Source organism: Bolinopsis microptera, chromosome 8 (assembly GCF_026151205.1).
Source record: "Bolinopsis microptera isolate Bmic1 chromosome 8, MBARI_Bmic_1.0, whole genome shotgun sequence".
NCBI lineage: Eukaryota > Metazoa > Ctenophora > Tentaculata > Lobata > Bolinopsidae > Bolinopsis > Bolinopsis microptera.
The window spans coordinates 10,896,576-10,910,657 of record NC_087079.1 but is presented as its reverse complement, the minus strand read 5'-3'; the positions used below and the strand labels follow the sequence as shown (position 1 = coordinate 10,910,657).

General features: G+C 39.0%; 2 protein-coding genes across 2 annotated transcripts in view; one reads left to right on the top strand and one right to left on the bottom strand.

Annotated features, from left to right (window-relative positions):
- LOC134819637 (Golgi-specific brefeldin A-resistance guanine nucleotide exchange factor 1-like) overlaps positions 1 to 12,246 on the top strand; it is a 391,238-nt gene extending 378,992 nt beyond the window's left edge. The window contains exons 33-41 of the mRNA XM_063829683.1: positions 60 to 157; positions 1,053 to 1,180; positions 1,367 to 1,444; positions 1,555 to 1,664; positions 1,851 to 1,926; positions 10,086 to 10,199; positions 10,451 to 10,583; positions 10,781 to 10,963; positions 11,165 to 12,246. Coding sequence (XP_063685753.1) covers positions 60 to 157; positions 1,053 to 1,180; positions 1,367 to 1,444; positions 1,555 to 1,664; positions 1,851 to 1,926; positions 10,086 to 10,199; positions 10,451 to 10,583; positions 10,781 to 10,963; positions 11,165 to 11,553 — 1,309 coding nt within the window. The 3' untranslated portion in view covers positions 11,554 to 12,246. The remainder of the gene's footprint in view (positions 1 to 59; positions 158 to 1,052; positions 1,181 to 1,366; positions 1,445 to 1,554; positions 1,665 to 1,850; positions 1,927 to 10,085; positions 10,200 to 10,450; positions 10,584 to 10,780; positions 10,964 to 11,164) is intronic.
- Positions 2,321 to 5,582, bottom strand: LOC134819795 (low-density lipoprotein receptor-related protein 2-like). Its single transcript, XM_063829936.1, has 2 exons — positions 5,507 to 5,582; positions 2,321 to 5,325 (listed from the first exon to the last, which is right to left on the bottom strand). The coding sequence occupies exons 1-2, from the start codon at positions 5,580 to 5,582 to the stop codon at positions 4,343 to 4,345; spliced, it is 1,059 nt and encodes a 352-aa protein (XP_063686006.1). The 3' UTR covers positions 2,321 to 4,342.
- Positions 12,247 to 14,082: the final 1,836 nt, after the last annotated feature.

The following is a 14,082-nucleotide window of genomic DNA, read 5'->3' as shown; positions in this document are numbered from 1 at the left end:
AATTTATCATCAGTATTATCGCTGATAGAGTAAAGATATTAACAACACATAACCCCCAGGTCAGATAACTTCAGTCTGTGTGTCCACGCAGTCAGGGTGTTTGCTGAAGCATACAGTTCATCTTGTAAGGATCAGGACGACAAGGAGCATATTACAGGTTAGAATTATAGCTTAAACCATACGTTACACAGTAACAGCCGACTCCATAGAACCTCCGTAAAAATACAGTAAAACCCCGATTTACCGGAGAATTTAAGGAATAGAAAGGAAAATGGTAAAATAAGGTTTTGATTTTTTGAGTCCCAGCCGGAACACAAGGTTTTCCTCCGCTAAGTACTGGTTCCCAATCAAGGGTTGCCGTTCAGGACCACTCAAGTAAGGGTTTTTACTGTACTAATTTTGTATGCTATTCTGCGAGGGCATCAAGTTCTGTTTGCGCATCGATTCAGATCTATTAAAAAGTTTTTTTTCAAAAGTCTTTCGTTGTTCTTTCTGTTTGAACTACCATTTTCACGGTATGTCTGTTGCACTTTATTTTTATATTAATTAATAGGAAGAGTCGCCAATTTTTTATTCGACGTGGCCCATTCTTCGACAGAATCGACACTTCTTTCAGTCCCAATAGCTATGTCTTGCTTATAACTTAGTTAAAGTTTGCCAACCTTGAATGTTCGAAATTTCTAATAATCAGGTACGTACGACAAAGAAAACTTATCTTTAAAGTTTAAGGCTGCAATTCGACGTTCCAATTCGACGTTCCAATTCGACTACATTATATTCATACTCGGAATTCATAAATACTAATTCCCTACTATAATGAAATAAGTCAGTTGGTTTTTGGTCATTTGAGAGATCATTTGAGTTTCTTTAGCACCGTTCAAATAAATTGAATACAACACGTTATCCAAATAAAAGTGAGGTCTGCGGCATAACAACTGAAATGAAGCTTTGGCAGTTAAAACGATACATACGTTTTTGGTTACTACTCTCTCTCTCTCGGCTCTCCCACATCTACAGTCTCCACGGAAATTATTTATAATTTCTTATTTCAGGATTGATACAGCTGTTGGACCTGATGCACACTCTGCATACCAGAGCTCTGAGTATCTTCAAGCCTCCTAATGTCGAGGGACAGAGGGTTCCTCTGAACGATTCTTCAATGCAGCCTATCGTCGGGGAGGTTTGTCTGACTAACTGTTTCGCTGTGGCTTAAATCATTCATACTCGTAGTCCTTTGACGTTCACGTATTGTCACGTTTTTGGGGAAAAAAGATAAAATAACTTTGCAATGGAGGAAAAATTTTGCGGATGAGCTTTATTAGATTGAGCGTATATTACGCAGAAACTTATGACTGTTCTGTTACAGGTTTGGGTGAGGTGCTGGTGTCCGTTGTTACAGGGTATTGCTCGAGTTTGCTGTGATCCACGTAAAGACGTCCGCCAGGTGATTCCTCAGAGACTTTTCCATTTTACCGGTTATCATTATTGAACTTATTCTAGATGTTTCTGATTATATTAGTTATGTAAGTTAATGACTGTGACCGACTCATTCAGGCTGGTCTGACTTACCTGCAACGTGCACTTTTAGCACACGACCTGCGGGCTCTCGCTGCTGTAGAGTGGGAGGCTTGCTTCAGACAAGTTATTTTCCCTCTTTTAGCCAGGTTAGAATTGGAACGTGTTCAAACTGTTCGGAGCTAAGCTCTCGATGCTTATGACTTATTTTAGTGGCATGCTCGCATATTGAGGAATCGAACTACTATTTGTTATTTCGTCTTAATGAATGTTCTTTTTGACTCGATGTTAGTCGGTTATAATGTTTTAACTTTTCGTTCATTTTTATTCTTTAGGTTGCTAGAACCGGTAACTGCGGACGTGAGTTCTCTTGAGGAGACGCGAATGCGAGCTGCTACTCTTCTTTGCAAGGTAATTCCAGTGATTGTTGTATTAAAAAACTACCGGTATGCCCGTCCTACGGACTATTAGTCCTGCTTTGAAAAGAAAACTCCACTTTGAGACAGTTAAAAATTAAAAGCTTTCAGCCGGGTTTGAACACTCCATTTCGCGCCCTCCATAAAGTTGTATCAACCCTTCATTTCGCTTCCTCTATGATATATATTATAAAGTTGAATGCGAATATAATGCTAGCATCAATATATGGAGATCATCAATTAATATTGACATCGAAATTTTACAATTTACGAAATAATTTCAATTCCTAAATAGTAAAGTCATAAGTTCACGACGACAATGATCATGTCGTTGATTGAACTGCGTTTTCTTTATTGACCTCGATCTGCTCCAATTCTATTGTATCCACCTGCGTGACATTGTTCAAGGATCGAAGTTTTCGAACTGCAGTAGAGTTCAGTATGATAGTTTTTAGGCTTTCAATTGGAACTAGGGCCAAATTTGTCAAGAAGTCGTCATAAAGAAATGGATTTATGAGAGAGTTGATGGGTAAAATTATCATTGAGAAGAGACTATACCAAGGAGTAGCGTTTAGGACTTCTAATGAATGAAGAGTACATATCACTATAAAAGGAATCCAGCAGATAAAGTCAGTAGTTATAATGAATGCAATCTTTCGGTTCATCTTGCTCATCCGTTCGGAGTCTTGTTGATTTCCAGACGAGTTTGAAGATCTGCTAGTTATCAAGTGGATGAGAAGATATGAAGTTGAGATGAATAGAAAACAAAGAAAATTGACAGCCAGAATGCTCCAAACAAACAGCTTTTGTGGATCGTCGCTGTCGACAAAGTATTTAAAGAGACAAACTCCATCGTTTCCATAGAAATGAACTTTCCGTGTCATTGAAGTGTGATCGTCGTAGTTGAAATCATGGGAATAGATTGAACTTACCAATTCTAGAAGAATCTTCCAACTGATTCCAACTGTGTCTGCCATTCTGCCGTGGTACGCCTCTAAAACATTTAGGACTGTTTCTTTTTCTGTAGTCCCAGTGAATATTCTCGTTTCACTTGGAAAACTGATACCGTTTACAAAGAAGTCCTCAAATGACTCAATGATAGGAATGACTGCGATTGCTAAGGATACCATGACCAACAATAATATAGCAACTGCTACAGAAATATAATTTGAGACATTTATACTGCCAGAGGTTCTCCTAGAGTTCAAAATGACATAGATTCTAACGATGCTGAGTCCCGTCATAGAAAAGAGTGATATCTGTGAGCCTAGGGTGCTCAGGACTCCAATGAAAGAGCACTCTGTACTTGTGATCCAATTTATTTGGTTTAGGCAATAATTCTCCTTGAAGATAAGACTATCGTAAACGGATATGATGACTAAGTAGCAGCCGATTGAAAGATCTCCAAATGATATGAGGATTATCAAAGACTTGTTTATAAGAACAACAATGTTTCTACTTTGTTTCAAACTGCTGATATGTTTCACTAGAATCACAAGATTTGCAAAACAGGCAAGGATTCCTATTGTCCATGCCAAAATTTTTAGTGAATTTCCTTGCAAAATTTGTCTTGAGCAATGGTCATTGCACTCATCAGAATAATCCAAACAGTCGAAGTAGCCATCACATTTTTTTGTTTTTGGTAAATAGTGACCAGAGGAATTGCATTGAAAATGATTAGTGCATGCGGATTCATCAGAGCCATCTCCACAATCATCCACAAGATCACAAACTTGAGAGTAATCTATACACTTAGCCTTGTGATCGCACACGAAATAACGATTAGTGTAAATATTTCCAAAAGATCTTGTGAAAAATGCCAGATATTCATTGTTGGCTAGTGTTCCCACTCTTTTTAGGTACTGATCAGGACAGACTTCGTATCGTGGAAAGTTTTTCAATGGACAAGGAGAGTTTATACAGCTGTTCGTACAACTCGTGTACATGTACTGTTCTCCGTACATGAAATCACAATTCTGTAGACTTTGTGGAAGAATCAACTTGGTTTTTGTGTCCACACCGTAAAATTCGTGGTCAGGAAAAATGAAATTTTTAGACATACATGTCAAATTGTGTGGCTGTAGGCCATATATACCTTTCAGACAAAATGACAGTCTCTTTGTCAAACCTTTATCATAACTTAGAACACTCGTTGCTGGCTGATGCGTATTCGGGACTTTGAGCATATTTCGTTCTCATTTCCACAAGTTTCAATTCCATCGCACAGATCGCTCATTTCCACATAACCGGGAGTCCCTGATAAACAAATAAACACATTTTCACAAGTTTCATTGTTTGTTACGAATCTGTGGGTCTTTCCTACTCCACAAGTAGGCCACATTTGCTCTTCATCTCTACCGTCAATGCAGTCCTTGATACCATCTGTCAACCATGCTAAAGGAACTGGTAGTTCACCTACATTTCCGACCCTTCTTTCGCAGGTCCCGTCCCACTGTTTTGTTGCAGAAGGCTTGTGTTTCATCATACTTATCTTTACAATCATTATTACCATCACAGAAATAGTGCTTGTGTATGTTCTTGCAAGAATATGAAGGAGAAAGGCATAGCTTGTCAATACCATCATCACAAGCGCTCTGTTCTTGTCCACCACAAATGATGTATTTCGACACATTCGACGTGTACCCATTCACTTGACAAGATAATTCAACCTTCGTCGGATCACTGCAATTGGACTGACTCTGAATCACATCATTACAATAGAATTTGTTGTTCTTTTTGCCACCAGGAAATCTAGCACATCGGGTGTAGTTGTGAACTGGTACTAATTTAGATGTCATGCTGTGGTTGCAAACTGAATCTGTATCATTTAACACGTCACAGTTTGCTTCATCCTCGCCATCATCACAGTTATTCTTTCCGTTGCATATTTGGTAAGGATGAATATAGTTAGTGGGATCTACTTTGCAGTAGAGTCCGTAAGTAAATCCGTTACATATCGCCTCATCTTCGCAAACATCGTCACATTTGCCGTCACAAATTTCATCTCTAGGAACTTCTCTTCCACTTGGCAACGTGAACTTCTCTTTTGTACAATTTGCCTCATCTAGGTCTGTATTAGAGCAGTCTTTTTTACCGTTGCAAATTAGATTTTCCCTTCCGAGAATTATGGAATGTACACTTACAGACTGCCCATTCCAATTCCATTGACACAAATATTTACCACATAACAATCGGCTATTTGTTATTATTCCGTAGATCCTATTGTCGCAGGCTTGGTAAAAGTGGGCGTCGTTTGTGCACGTGATGTTAAAACGAGGTGGTCTTTGTTTGAAGTTGTAGTATTCTTCAGAGTAGGGACACTTTGTATAGCTCGTGGATTCAGTGTTACAGACGTATTTTAGGAAGCCTTCTTGCTCTTCAAAGTTGCATGTTACTGAAAAATGAATAATGAATTTATAAAGTTTGACATAAAAAAATCTATGATTTGACTGTTGTAATACAAATTAACAATAAATATAGTCACTGTAGGTGTTATCAGTCATATTATAGAGTGTACAATTCTTATTATGGAGACTGACATGTTAATTGACAAGACGAATATAATATTGCCAAACCTGAAAATGGATCTGTTGTTGAGTTTGACTGTGTCGTAGAGAGCACCAAAATATACAACAATAGCTGAAGGATCATTTCACTGGAATTTCATTGGTTAGATAATTAGAACCTTGTAGCAATGCAAATTGAGTAGCTACTTAGTCGCAGCTTATTCTTGCTAGCAATAGGTCCGGCAACACGGAAAAGATCAGAAAGCGACCAACTGTGAAAGCGGTTAGATAATGTGTGCTTGTTGCGTGTAATACTAATCGGTGTTTATTGAAGCGATTACAACCTGAGTGTTAGAGATCTATAGATTTGTAAGGAATACTATACTATCTCTGCTTACACCTGTAACATCAGCAAACTAGCTTCAGTGGAATAAACAAGACTCGTAACAGTCTAATCTTCAGTACACCACTAAATTTGTAAAACCTGCGCTTCAACCATTTTATGATTAATTCATAGGGAGCAAGTACACCTTGTATCACGTTGTGACCCCCATTGTCATTTTATTTGACAAAGACTCGGAGCAGTTCAATCTGCAGTAAACGGGTAAACCTTTATGATTAATTCATAGGGAGCAAGTAACCCAAGTTTAAGAAGGTAGGTACCCAGCTGTACTAGCTTTCTGTGGAAGATAAATTAGCATTACAGGTATCAGAACCCCATGAGAGGACAACTTCTCTTCACAGATACAACGAAGTAGACTATGCACCTTACAAACAATACGGAGATTACTGTATTCTAATCTATCTTAATGTTCATGCTAATGCAATTAAAATCTGTAAGAGCTGGTGGCATGTTATATGTTCCATTTAATGAACTAATAGTGCAAAAATTAACATAATATGACGTGCACAATGTGATAATAAGCTTGTCAGACGCTGCCCATCATGTCATTGATGAATTTGACCGGGCCAGGCCGGAGAAAGTGTATGCCGGCGGAGAGGGTGTACGAGAAGCCGTGCGATAATAACCCGACCGTTTACCCTTAAAATGATAATGAACAGCGCGTATATATTCAATATGAATCGATAAATGCCCAGTCTACCGCAGTACCCAGTATAGATAGGTTTGACTGTAATCAACTAGTTAACAGATGGGTGTCAATACAAAATGAACGTCGAACAAATTTAGACAGCATTTTAGTCAACAATACACATGCTGTTAATACACAATGGCCACTTCACCACTTGTCCTCCCTCCTCTCCTCCTCCCTCTTCTCCTCCCTCTCCTTCTCCCTCTCCTTATCCCTCTCAGTGCTACATTGTGTTAAGGGGACATACACAAAAACCGTTTATGATTACTTATGATCATTTGCGTGGAGTAATCATAAACGGTTTTGCTGTATGTCCCCTTAACACAAGTACAACGTTAACACTGAAAGAAGGAGAAGAGAAGAAGAAGGAGAAGGAGAATGAGAAGGAGAGGGAGAAGGGGAAGGGGACGGAGACGGAGACGGAGACGGAGACGGAGACGGAGACGGAGACGGAGACGGAGACGGAGAACTGGATGTCTGGGATTGGATTTTATACCAGCCATAATTCTGATAACGTGGCGGCATACAAACGGCATTTCAGCAACCAAAGCACCATCTGCCACTTCAAACTAAGCTTTCAATGAGCTCTGAAAATATTACAGAACTGTCAGAAGTGCTGTATGATGGCTGAAGATGTGCTTTGGATCCCAAATTCGGCTGATTAGACCATCTGTTAATTGTTTTCTTAATTACGCCGCTTGTCGAATGCTGTCTCTGTGGAGTAAATTATAATCTACTGTCCCGACTCAATTAACACTGGTACCAAGAGAAGATAATAAAGGATATTAGCTGTGGCCGTAATAAATAAATATTTATCATCTAATGGCTTTTTCAACCGTGAATATTTTTTCTTTACGATACTAGATCATAAATTATTAGTACATGTATTACTGTAAACACTAAACAGGCTGTAAAGCTTTCAGCCGGATTATATTCCGTTGAGGATCAAGATTGATCGGTTGTCAGCTAGAAAAAGTAAAAGTTAGCACAAATGTATTAATTTTTCTTCTGGCGTGATATCGAGGAAGAAGTTTTAAGTTTGCTACTGGTTTGTATATTTTTAGCATATTTTATATTTAGCATAGTTAGGATTTTAGCCTCCTGCTTACATCAGCGCTCATAATACCGTACGTGTAATGAAAAATTGCTCAACACATCCAATCTTTGGACTATAATTCTGTTATATGTGCTGATATAATTCGTGGATTTCGACGATGATGTAGTAGAAATTCATACTTCATAGAAGACCTATAACTCTATAAATAACTATTTCGGTCATCTTAAATGTCGAAGGCAATTGTTTAATTGTGTTTGATAAATCAATTTAGATTATCGATATGTAACCAAATGTTCACTAAGATAATATCAGAGTACTGTTTACAAGATCAATTCAGAATAGGGTTGGTGATCTCCTGATTTATATATATATTTGTAAACTCTGACAAGACAATTTCCTCGATTACAGTAGTTGTCGGCATCTCTATTTTTCATCGCTATGATACCACATAATTGGTTGCTGTGAAGAGGCGTGTTTATCATTGCTAACATTCTGATCTCTGTTTGCTTATGCTTTGTCGAGTCTTCAAGTAGTTTCCGGTCCTTCGGTCATTTCGACTTTCGTGTGGTAATATTGATCAAATACATAAATGTCAGCTCATTCATATATCATACATTGGGCATTTCTGAATGCCCAATGTATGAATGAGCTGACACGAAATAATGAATCATAATTTCATGATATTGATAATTTCATAACCCAACAGTAATTTTAGGAAAGCTTTGCACAAAAATGGACTTCAACATTTAATTTCTCTACTATTTCTCTAATTTCTCTCAACCAAATCAGTGATTTACTATCAATATTCCCATCAGCTACTCCCCACAATGTCCAACTTGCAGGCTCTTATATTCCTCATCACAGTAACCTCGACCTACGCTACCAATTGTTTAGAGTGTATGGAGAGTCACGTGATCATCGGCGATTTCAACTCCACGGACCCCGAGGCCCCCTCCACGTGCAGCGCCGCGCACAACACCACCTCCTGCCCCAAAGGTTGCTTCACCATGAGGGTGTCTCACGGAGGGTTCCACTACGGAGTCGCTATAAAGAACCATCTGATCCACAGAGGGTGCCGGCACGGAGCAGAGAGTACCATGTGCGACCAGCTCAACTCCCATCTGGATCCTCTTACTCTGGGGGATGTGTCCTGCAGGATAGAAGTATGTGAAACGGAGCTTTGTAATCGGGGAGGCGGAGAGGGCGGTGAAGCGAACAGTGAGACAAATATTGGAAATGAGGATGTTGGTGTTGAAGAGAGTGGTGGGAAAGAAAAGGAGAGGGAGCAAGAAAATACTGTAATCAACGGTAAAACACAGGTCGAGAAGAACGCCGAAAAAGAAAAAATCAAGGAGAAAGGGAACAAGAAAAATGGCAAGAAAAACAAGAGGGACAAGAAAAGCAAAAGAGCTGGGAAGAACAAGAAACAGAACAAGAAAAGGAAAGCAAAGCGGGCTAGAAGAACGGAAAACGAAAAATCCCATAAAAACTGAAAAGATAAACTGTTCGAGCCATGTCTCAAAAACTGTCATGATATTGGCGATTAAAGAACTGTGATACTGCCACCTGACTGATTTAATGATACAGTAGACCTGCAATGATGCACTAACGAATAATCTGACAATGTTATCTTGGTCTGTTAGAATTTGACTTTGTGAACTTTCTTCCTTCATTTACGGTACTGCTAGAGAAAGACAGATAACAGCACCTATTTCTGATTTAGTATATTTTTAAATGATCACCTTATCGGCTAAAAATTAGTCAGTTAAAAAGTGAGCTCGAACGATCGTTGCGCCCATAGTTTTAGCCGCTCACATTTTTCACCGATCAACATTTGCATCGTCTTAAATCTTTTTTTAAGTTCGACAACTCTAATTTGAATTACAATTTTATATTTATTTTATTATACCGTTTTATCTAAAATTCGTTTAAAAATCTACAAAATCCTGTTAAAACTGGCAACCATAGTTTTAGCCGCCCAAAATTTACGACATTCACTATTCCAGCCGATAAGGTAGGATACATTAGTACACAAGAAGTGTGTAATTAGACATTTTTAGATTTAACAAAAATACTTTAGAAATGCGATTATATATACTTCATTAATTAATATATTATGTTTCATTCTTGCATTCAAAAAACGACGCTTTACTTCTCTGTCTCATTGTAAGTTATGAATCATTGGATTGGGTTCAGATCCAAATTGTTATCATACATTTACAACACTCTTACATAATTACGGTTACCTCGACCGTACAGATTATAATTTTGTATAGTTCTCTTGTATCAGTACAAAGTAATACTAATAAAGTAATAGAATTATCTCCATGATCAGTAGGGAAACAACAAATCCCGGATCAGTCCGCTCCGGGGCAAACTATTTATGTCAAAGTTTGTCATATAGAACCACATTCTGATTCTAAATTGATCCGAGAATAGCTCGCCCGGAATTTGTTTCTTTACTGTATCCTATCCAGAACTAACTCTTCTTTCTTTCCAGGCGTTTCTACAGCATCTCAGTCCACTACTGTCTCTTCCTGGATTTACAGATTTGTGGCTGGACATATTGGACTTCATGGACAAGTACATTCACAGCGGCAACTCTGATCTTTTGGTAAGAGCATTTTTATACGGATTTTCCTACAAGATTGGGAAATACTATTCAGCTGGTTTGATTGTGTTTCTTGAAATAGATCCTTTTTTCGTAAGAACTAAGATTACATTTCATTAGAGGCCATGGCAGAAATTAAATGGTATTGAAAAATAAAAGCGGCAAACTTAACATTCCTTGAACTAAATTTGTACGTGACTTGTGACACAAAGAATTTCTAATACTTGTCAATCATGACATATTTTCTTGCCCAGGGTGAAGCAATACCAGAGAATCTGAAGAACATGCTGTTGGTGATGAGCAATGCAGCGGTATTCGACGTAGATAACAACTACATGATGGAACGAAACCGGCTAAACAACGAGCAGCACGTTTCCCAGATACAAGGTACAGTATTAGTATTTATTTAGTAAGAGTGCATCCCACAGTGCAGAAAGAAGTTCCTTGAACACTGAACAAAGGAAATTCCCGCCAGTAATAGATTTACTACATGATATGAGAAATATTTGTATCGGTATGACTGGTATGCTGGAATTTGACAATACTTTAACTCTGCCTTCACGTGACCAGATACTACCCAACAGGAAATGAGCGGACACTCTGGCTAACAACTTGGGAGCGTATTGATAAATTCCTTCCCGCGCTCAAGACTGAACTCTTCCCGACACCACCCCAGCAAACTCAGATCGAACCAGCTGTTAACGCGTCGGCTGGTCAAGAACCGGATATGATGAAGAAAAATACAAAGTCAGAACAGAAAAACGCAGGTTTGTTTCATCTTGATTTTACCTGTATTGCAGTTTTATATTAGATATTATAACCATGAAACCATGGCTTTTCACAAATTTTCAAAATTATGTTAATCTCTTATTAACATCTACCTTGTCGTTTGTCGGCAACAATTAAACCACTATTTAATATTCGCCCTCTTACAGCACTATTTTAGCATACCAATTTCTTATACCCAGATTTAAACTCCAGAACTGTGATCTCGGAGACAGAAAATCAGCTTAACGCGCCACCTCCAGCCACCACTCAGCCAGGTTCTACCACAGTAACCATCGAAGATCAGCCGCCTCTTCCACCGCTAGCTAAATTCGCGCCTCTTCCCCAGTCCGCTAACGAAGCAGCAGCTGTTTCATCCCCCACCAACATTGCACCGCCTCCCCTCCCCGTGACAAGTGTGGCTTTGCCACCGCTACCCAGTGATCTTCAAAACCTTATGTCGTCCATCCCTCAACTGGTTCCCGGTAAAGCTATTAGACCAGTCGAGGTACAGACTCAAAGTCCATCTGTGACTCGTTCCAGTGGAGCACCTGTCAACCTCCAACCCTTGTCTTCATACCTCACCAAATAGATTGTAGATGATATTATAATGAATCGTTTTGAAAACATTAAGTTATGAAAATGAGATATTGTCTATTGAAGATATAGACTATTATAGTCTATATCTTCAATAGACAGGGACCGTGCAGGAATTATTAATTATCAAGATATGTCCTGAATTTTTGATGTTTAGTTTTTTTTGCAATGAAATTTGACTAAATTTTGTGTATAGAATTTTAATAAATGGGAAACATTGTTCATTTGGCGCACTAATGATAAACTCCGTTGAATTTGATTCATATATAAATTACAACATATAATAACTCTGAACTGTTTTCAAAACGCGTGAGAATTTAGTTCGAATTCCGTGATAAATTCTCACGCGTTTTGAAAACAGTTCAGAGTTGTTTTTTTTTAAATAAAAAACTCTGAACTGTTTTCAAAACGCGTGAGAATTTATCACGGAATTCGAAATTGAATACGTTCAATGTTCATTAAAGTCCAGCGTTTCGGTTTACTTTTCGAATAATTTGCCATTTAGTGCGTTCAAAGCAGCTCTGTAAGTGTAAGTTTTGCTTGCATATTTTAGAATTTACTGGCTAAATCACCAAATCTGTGACATAGAATGTAGAATTTTCCGACTTATCTGTGTTACTGCTTTACTGTTATCGCGATGTGTGCATTGAATTTGATTGTATAGATGAGCTGCTTCTATCAAAATTCCAAGTTTGTTTTATTATTCTGTTAGGGGTCGTTCACATATTACGTAGTCAATATTTTAGCAATATCTATCCCCTCCCCCCTCCGTAATCAAGACCCAACCCCCCCCCCCCCCCCCCCTTAATGGGTGATACTTGTAAAATATCTGTTCCATATATTGGACCGTCGACGAGTCCAACTCGGCGCGCGTCCTGGTAGGTTGTAAACCTACAACCCCCCCCCCCTGACAGCAATATTACGTAAAAATGGCTCGACCCCACCCCCCCCCCCCCCCCCCCCCCCTTCGACTTTTTCCCTGAAAATCATTTCTCTTTACGTTTCATGCTACCCTGATCAAGATGAGTCGAAATCATTGTTATGATATCCGGTCAAGCACCTATCAAACTACTTATAGTCGGATATCCCATCAATTTCTAAATTTTATCACTATCAGAATGAAATTGAGTAGAATTTGAATTAGAATATTGTCAAATTGTTATTATTCTTGACCATTGTTAATGATCTGGCCCGGCGCGCGCTACTTCGTAGCACTTGCCATAACATTTCGAGAAGGAAGCGGCGCGCGCTACTTCGAAGAAATTTAGACGAGTAACATCCGTCAATTATTACTCTAGAGAGTAAAAAAGAAAATGTTGATTGCGTACAACTACAATTCGTAATCAACGACCAAACCCCACCCCCTTCCCCGTAATCAACCGTAACCATTTGGAACCCCCCCCCCCCTCGGCTGATTACGTAATATGTGAACGACCCCTTGCCATAAATCGATCGCCCGTGACTTTGGTATAGCTATAATATAAATACAAAATAACGAAATCGTCTTACCTACGTGAACGTCTCTTGACACGTTGCAACCAATTTTCTTGTATATAGGATTATAAAGTACCAAGACGCGCGCCGAGTTGGAACAAATATTTTACGTGTTGCTCTAACCAGAGCCCTCTCGCTTGCAGTAGCGTGCGACAGCCTTGTAGCGCGATGCACTACTGGGTCGCGCGCGCATCCAATATGCAATAATGCTTCTCGCAACCAGATCGGCGAGATGCGAAGGATTGACATCGTCAATCAAGCGACAGCCGAAACAAGCGTCACGCAGTACGCGTAGACACATGGTTATGTGAATTTTACGTGCATCAGCCGTTAACCGGCCTTTGATTTCTTGCGCGGCGGCTGGCCGGCCGGAGCGCTCAGTGCACGCTTCGCGTGCACTGGGTTAAGCCTTTACAAAAATTTGGCGGCCAAATTCTGAAATTTGCCGGGCATTTTTCAGAATTTGCCCGCCAAATTTTTAAAAAGGCCTTACTCAAAATTCCAATACAAAACTTAAAGTCATGAGGCGATTCTACGTTGATTCTGAAAATTTCATGAAAAAATATTGAAACCCTATTGAGTTCTATTGTGTATTGTTTTGAGCGAAGTCATTTTTGCAAATATCGCGAACTGAAATATAATATGGACGATTTTGTTTATTTTTTGCGATTATTTGAACACAGAATCCACAGTTAAGTAGATATTGAGCTGATAATCATACATCATAGAGAATGTGCAGTTTAGGCTAACCTTTCATACAAAGTTGGTTTCATTCAAAATATTGATAATTGACCAATTTATGGGCCAAAATCGATCAAATTTAGTGCGTATGCCCAAATATGGGTAAATAGTTTTTGCTCATAACGCAGTCATTTTTTGTCCAATTTATGGGCCAAAATCGATCAAATTTAGTGCGTATGCCCAAATATGGGTTGTGGTTGTAGCGCGATGCACTACTGGGTCGCGCGCGCATCAAATAATTTATCGCAGCTCGGCGCGGCACAGTAGCGCATCTCGTTGACCATTGTTA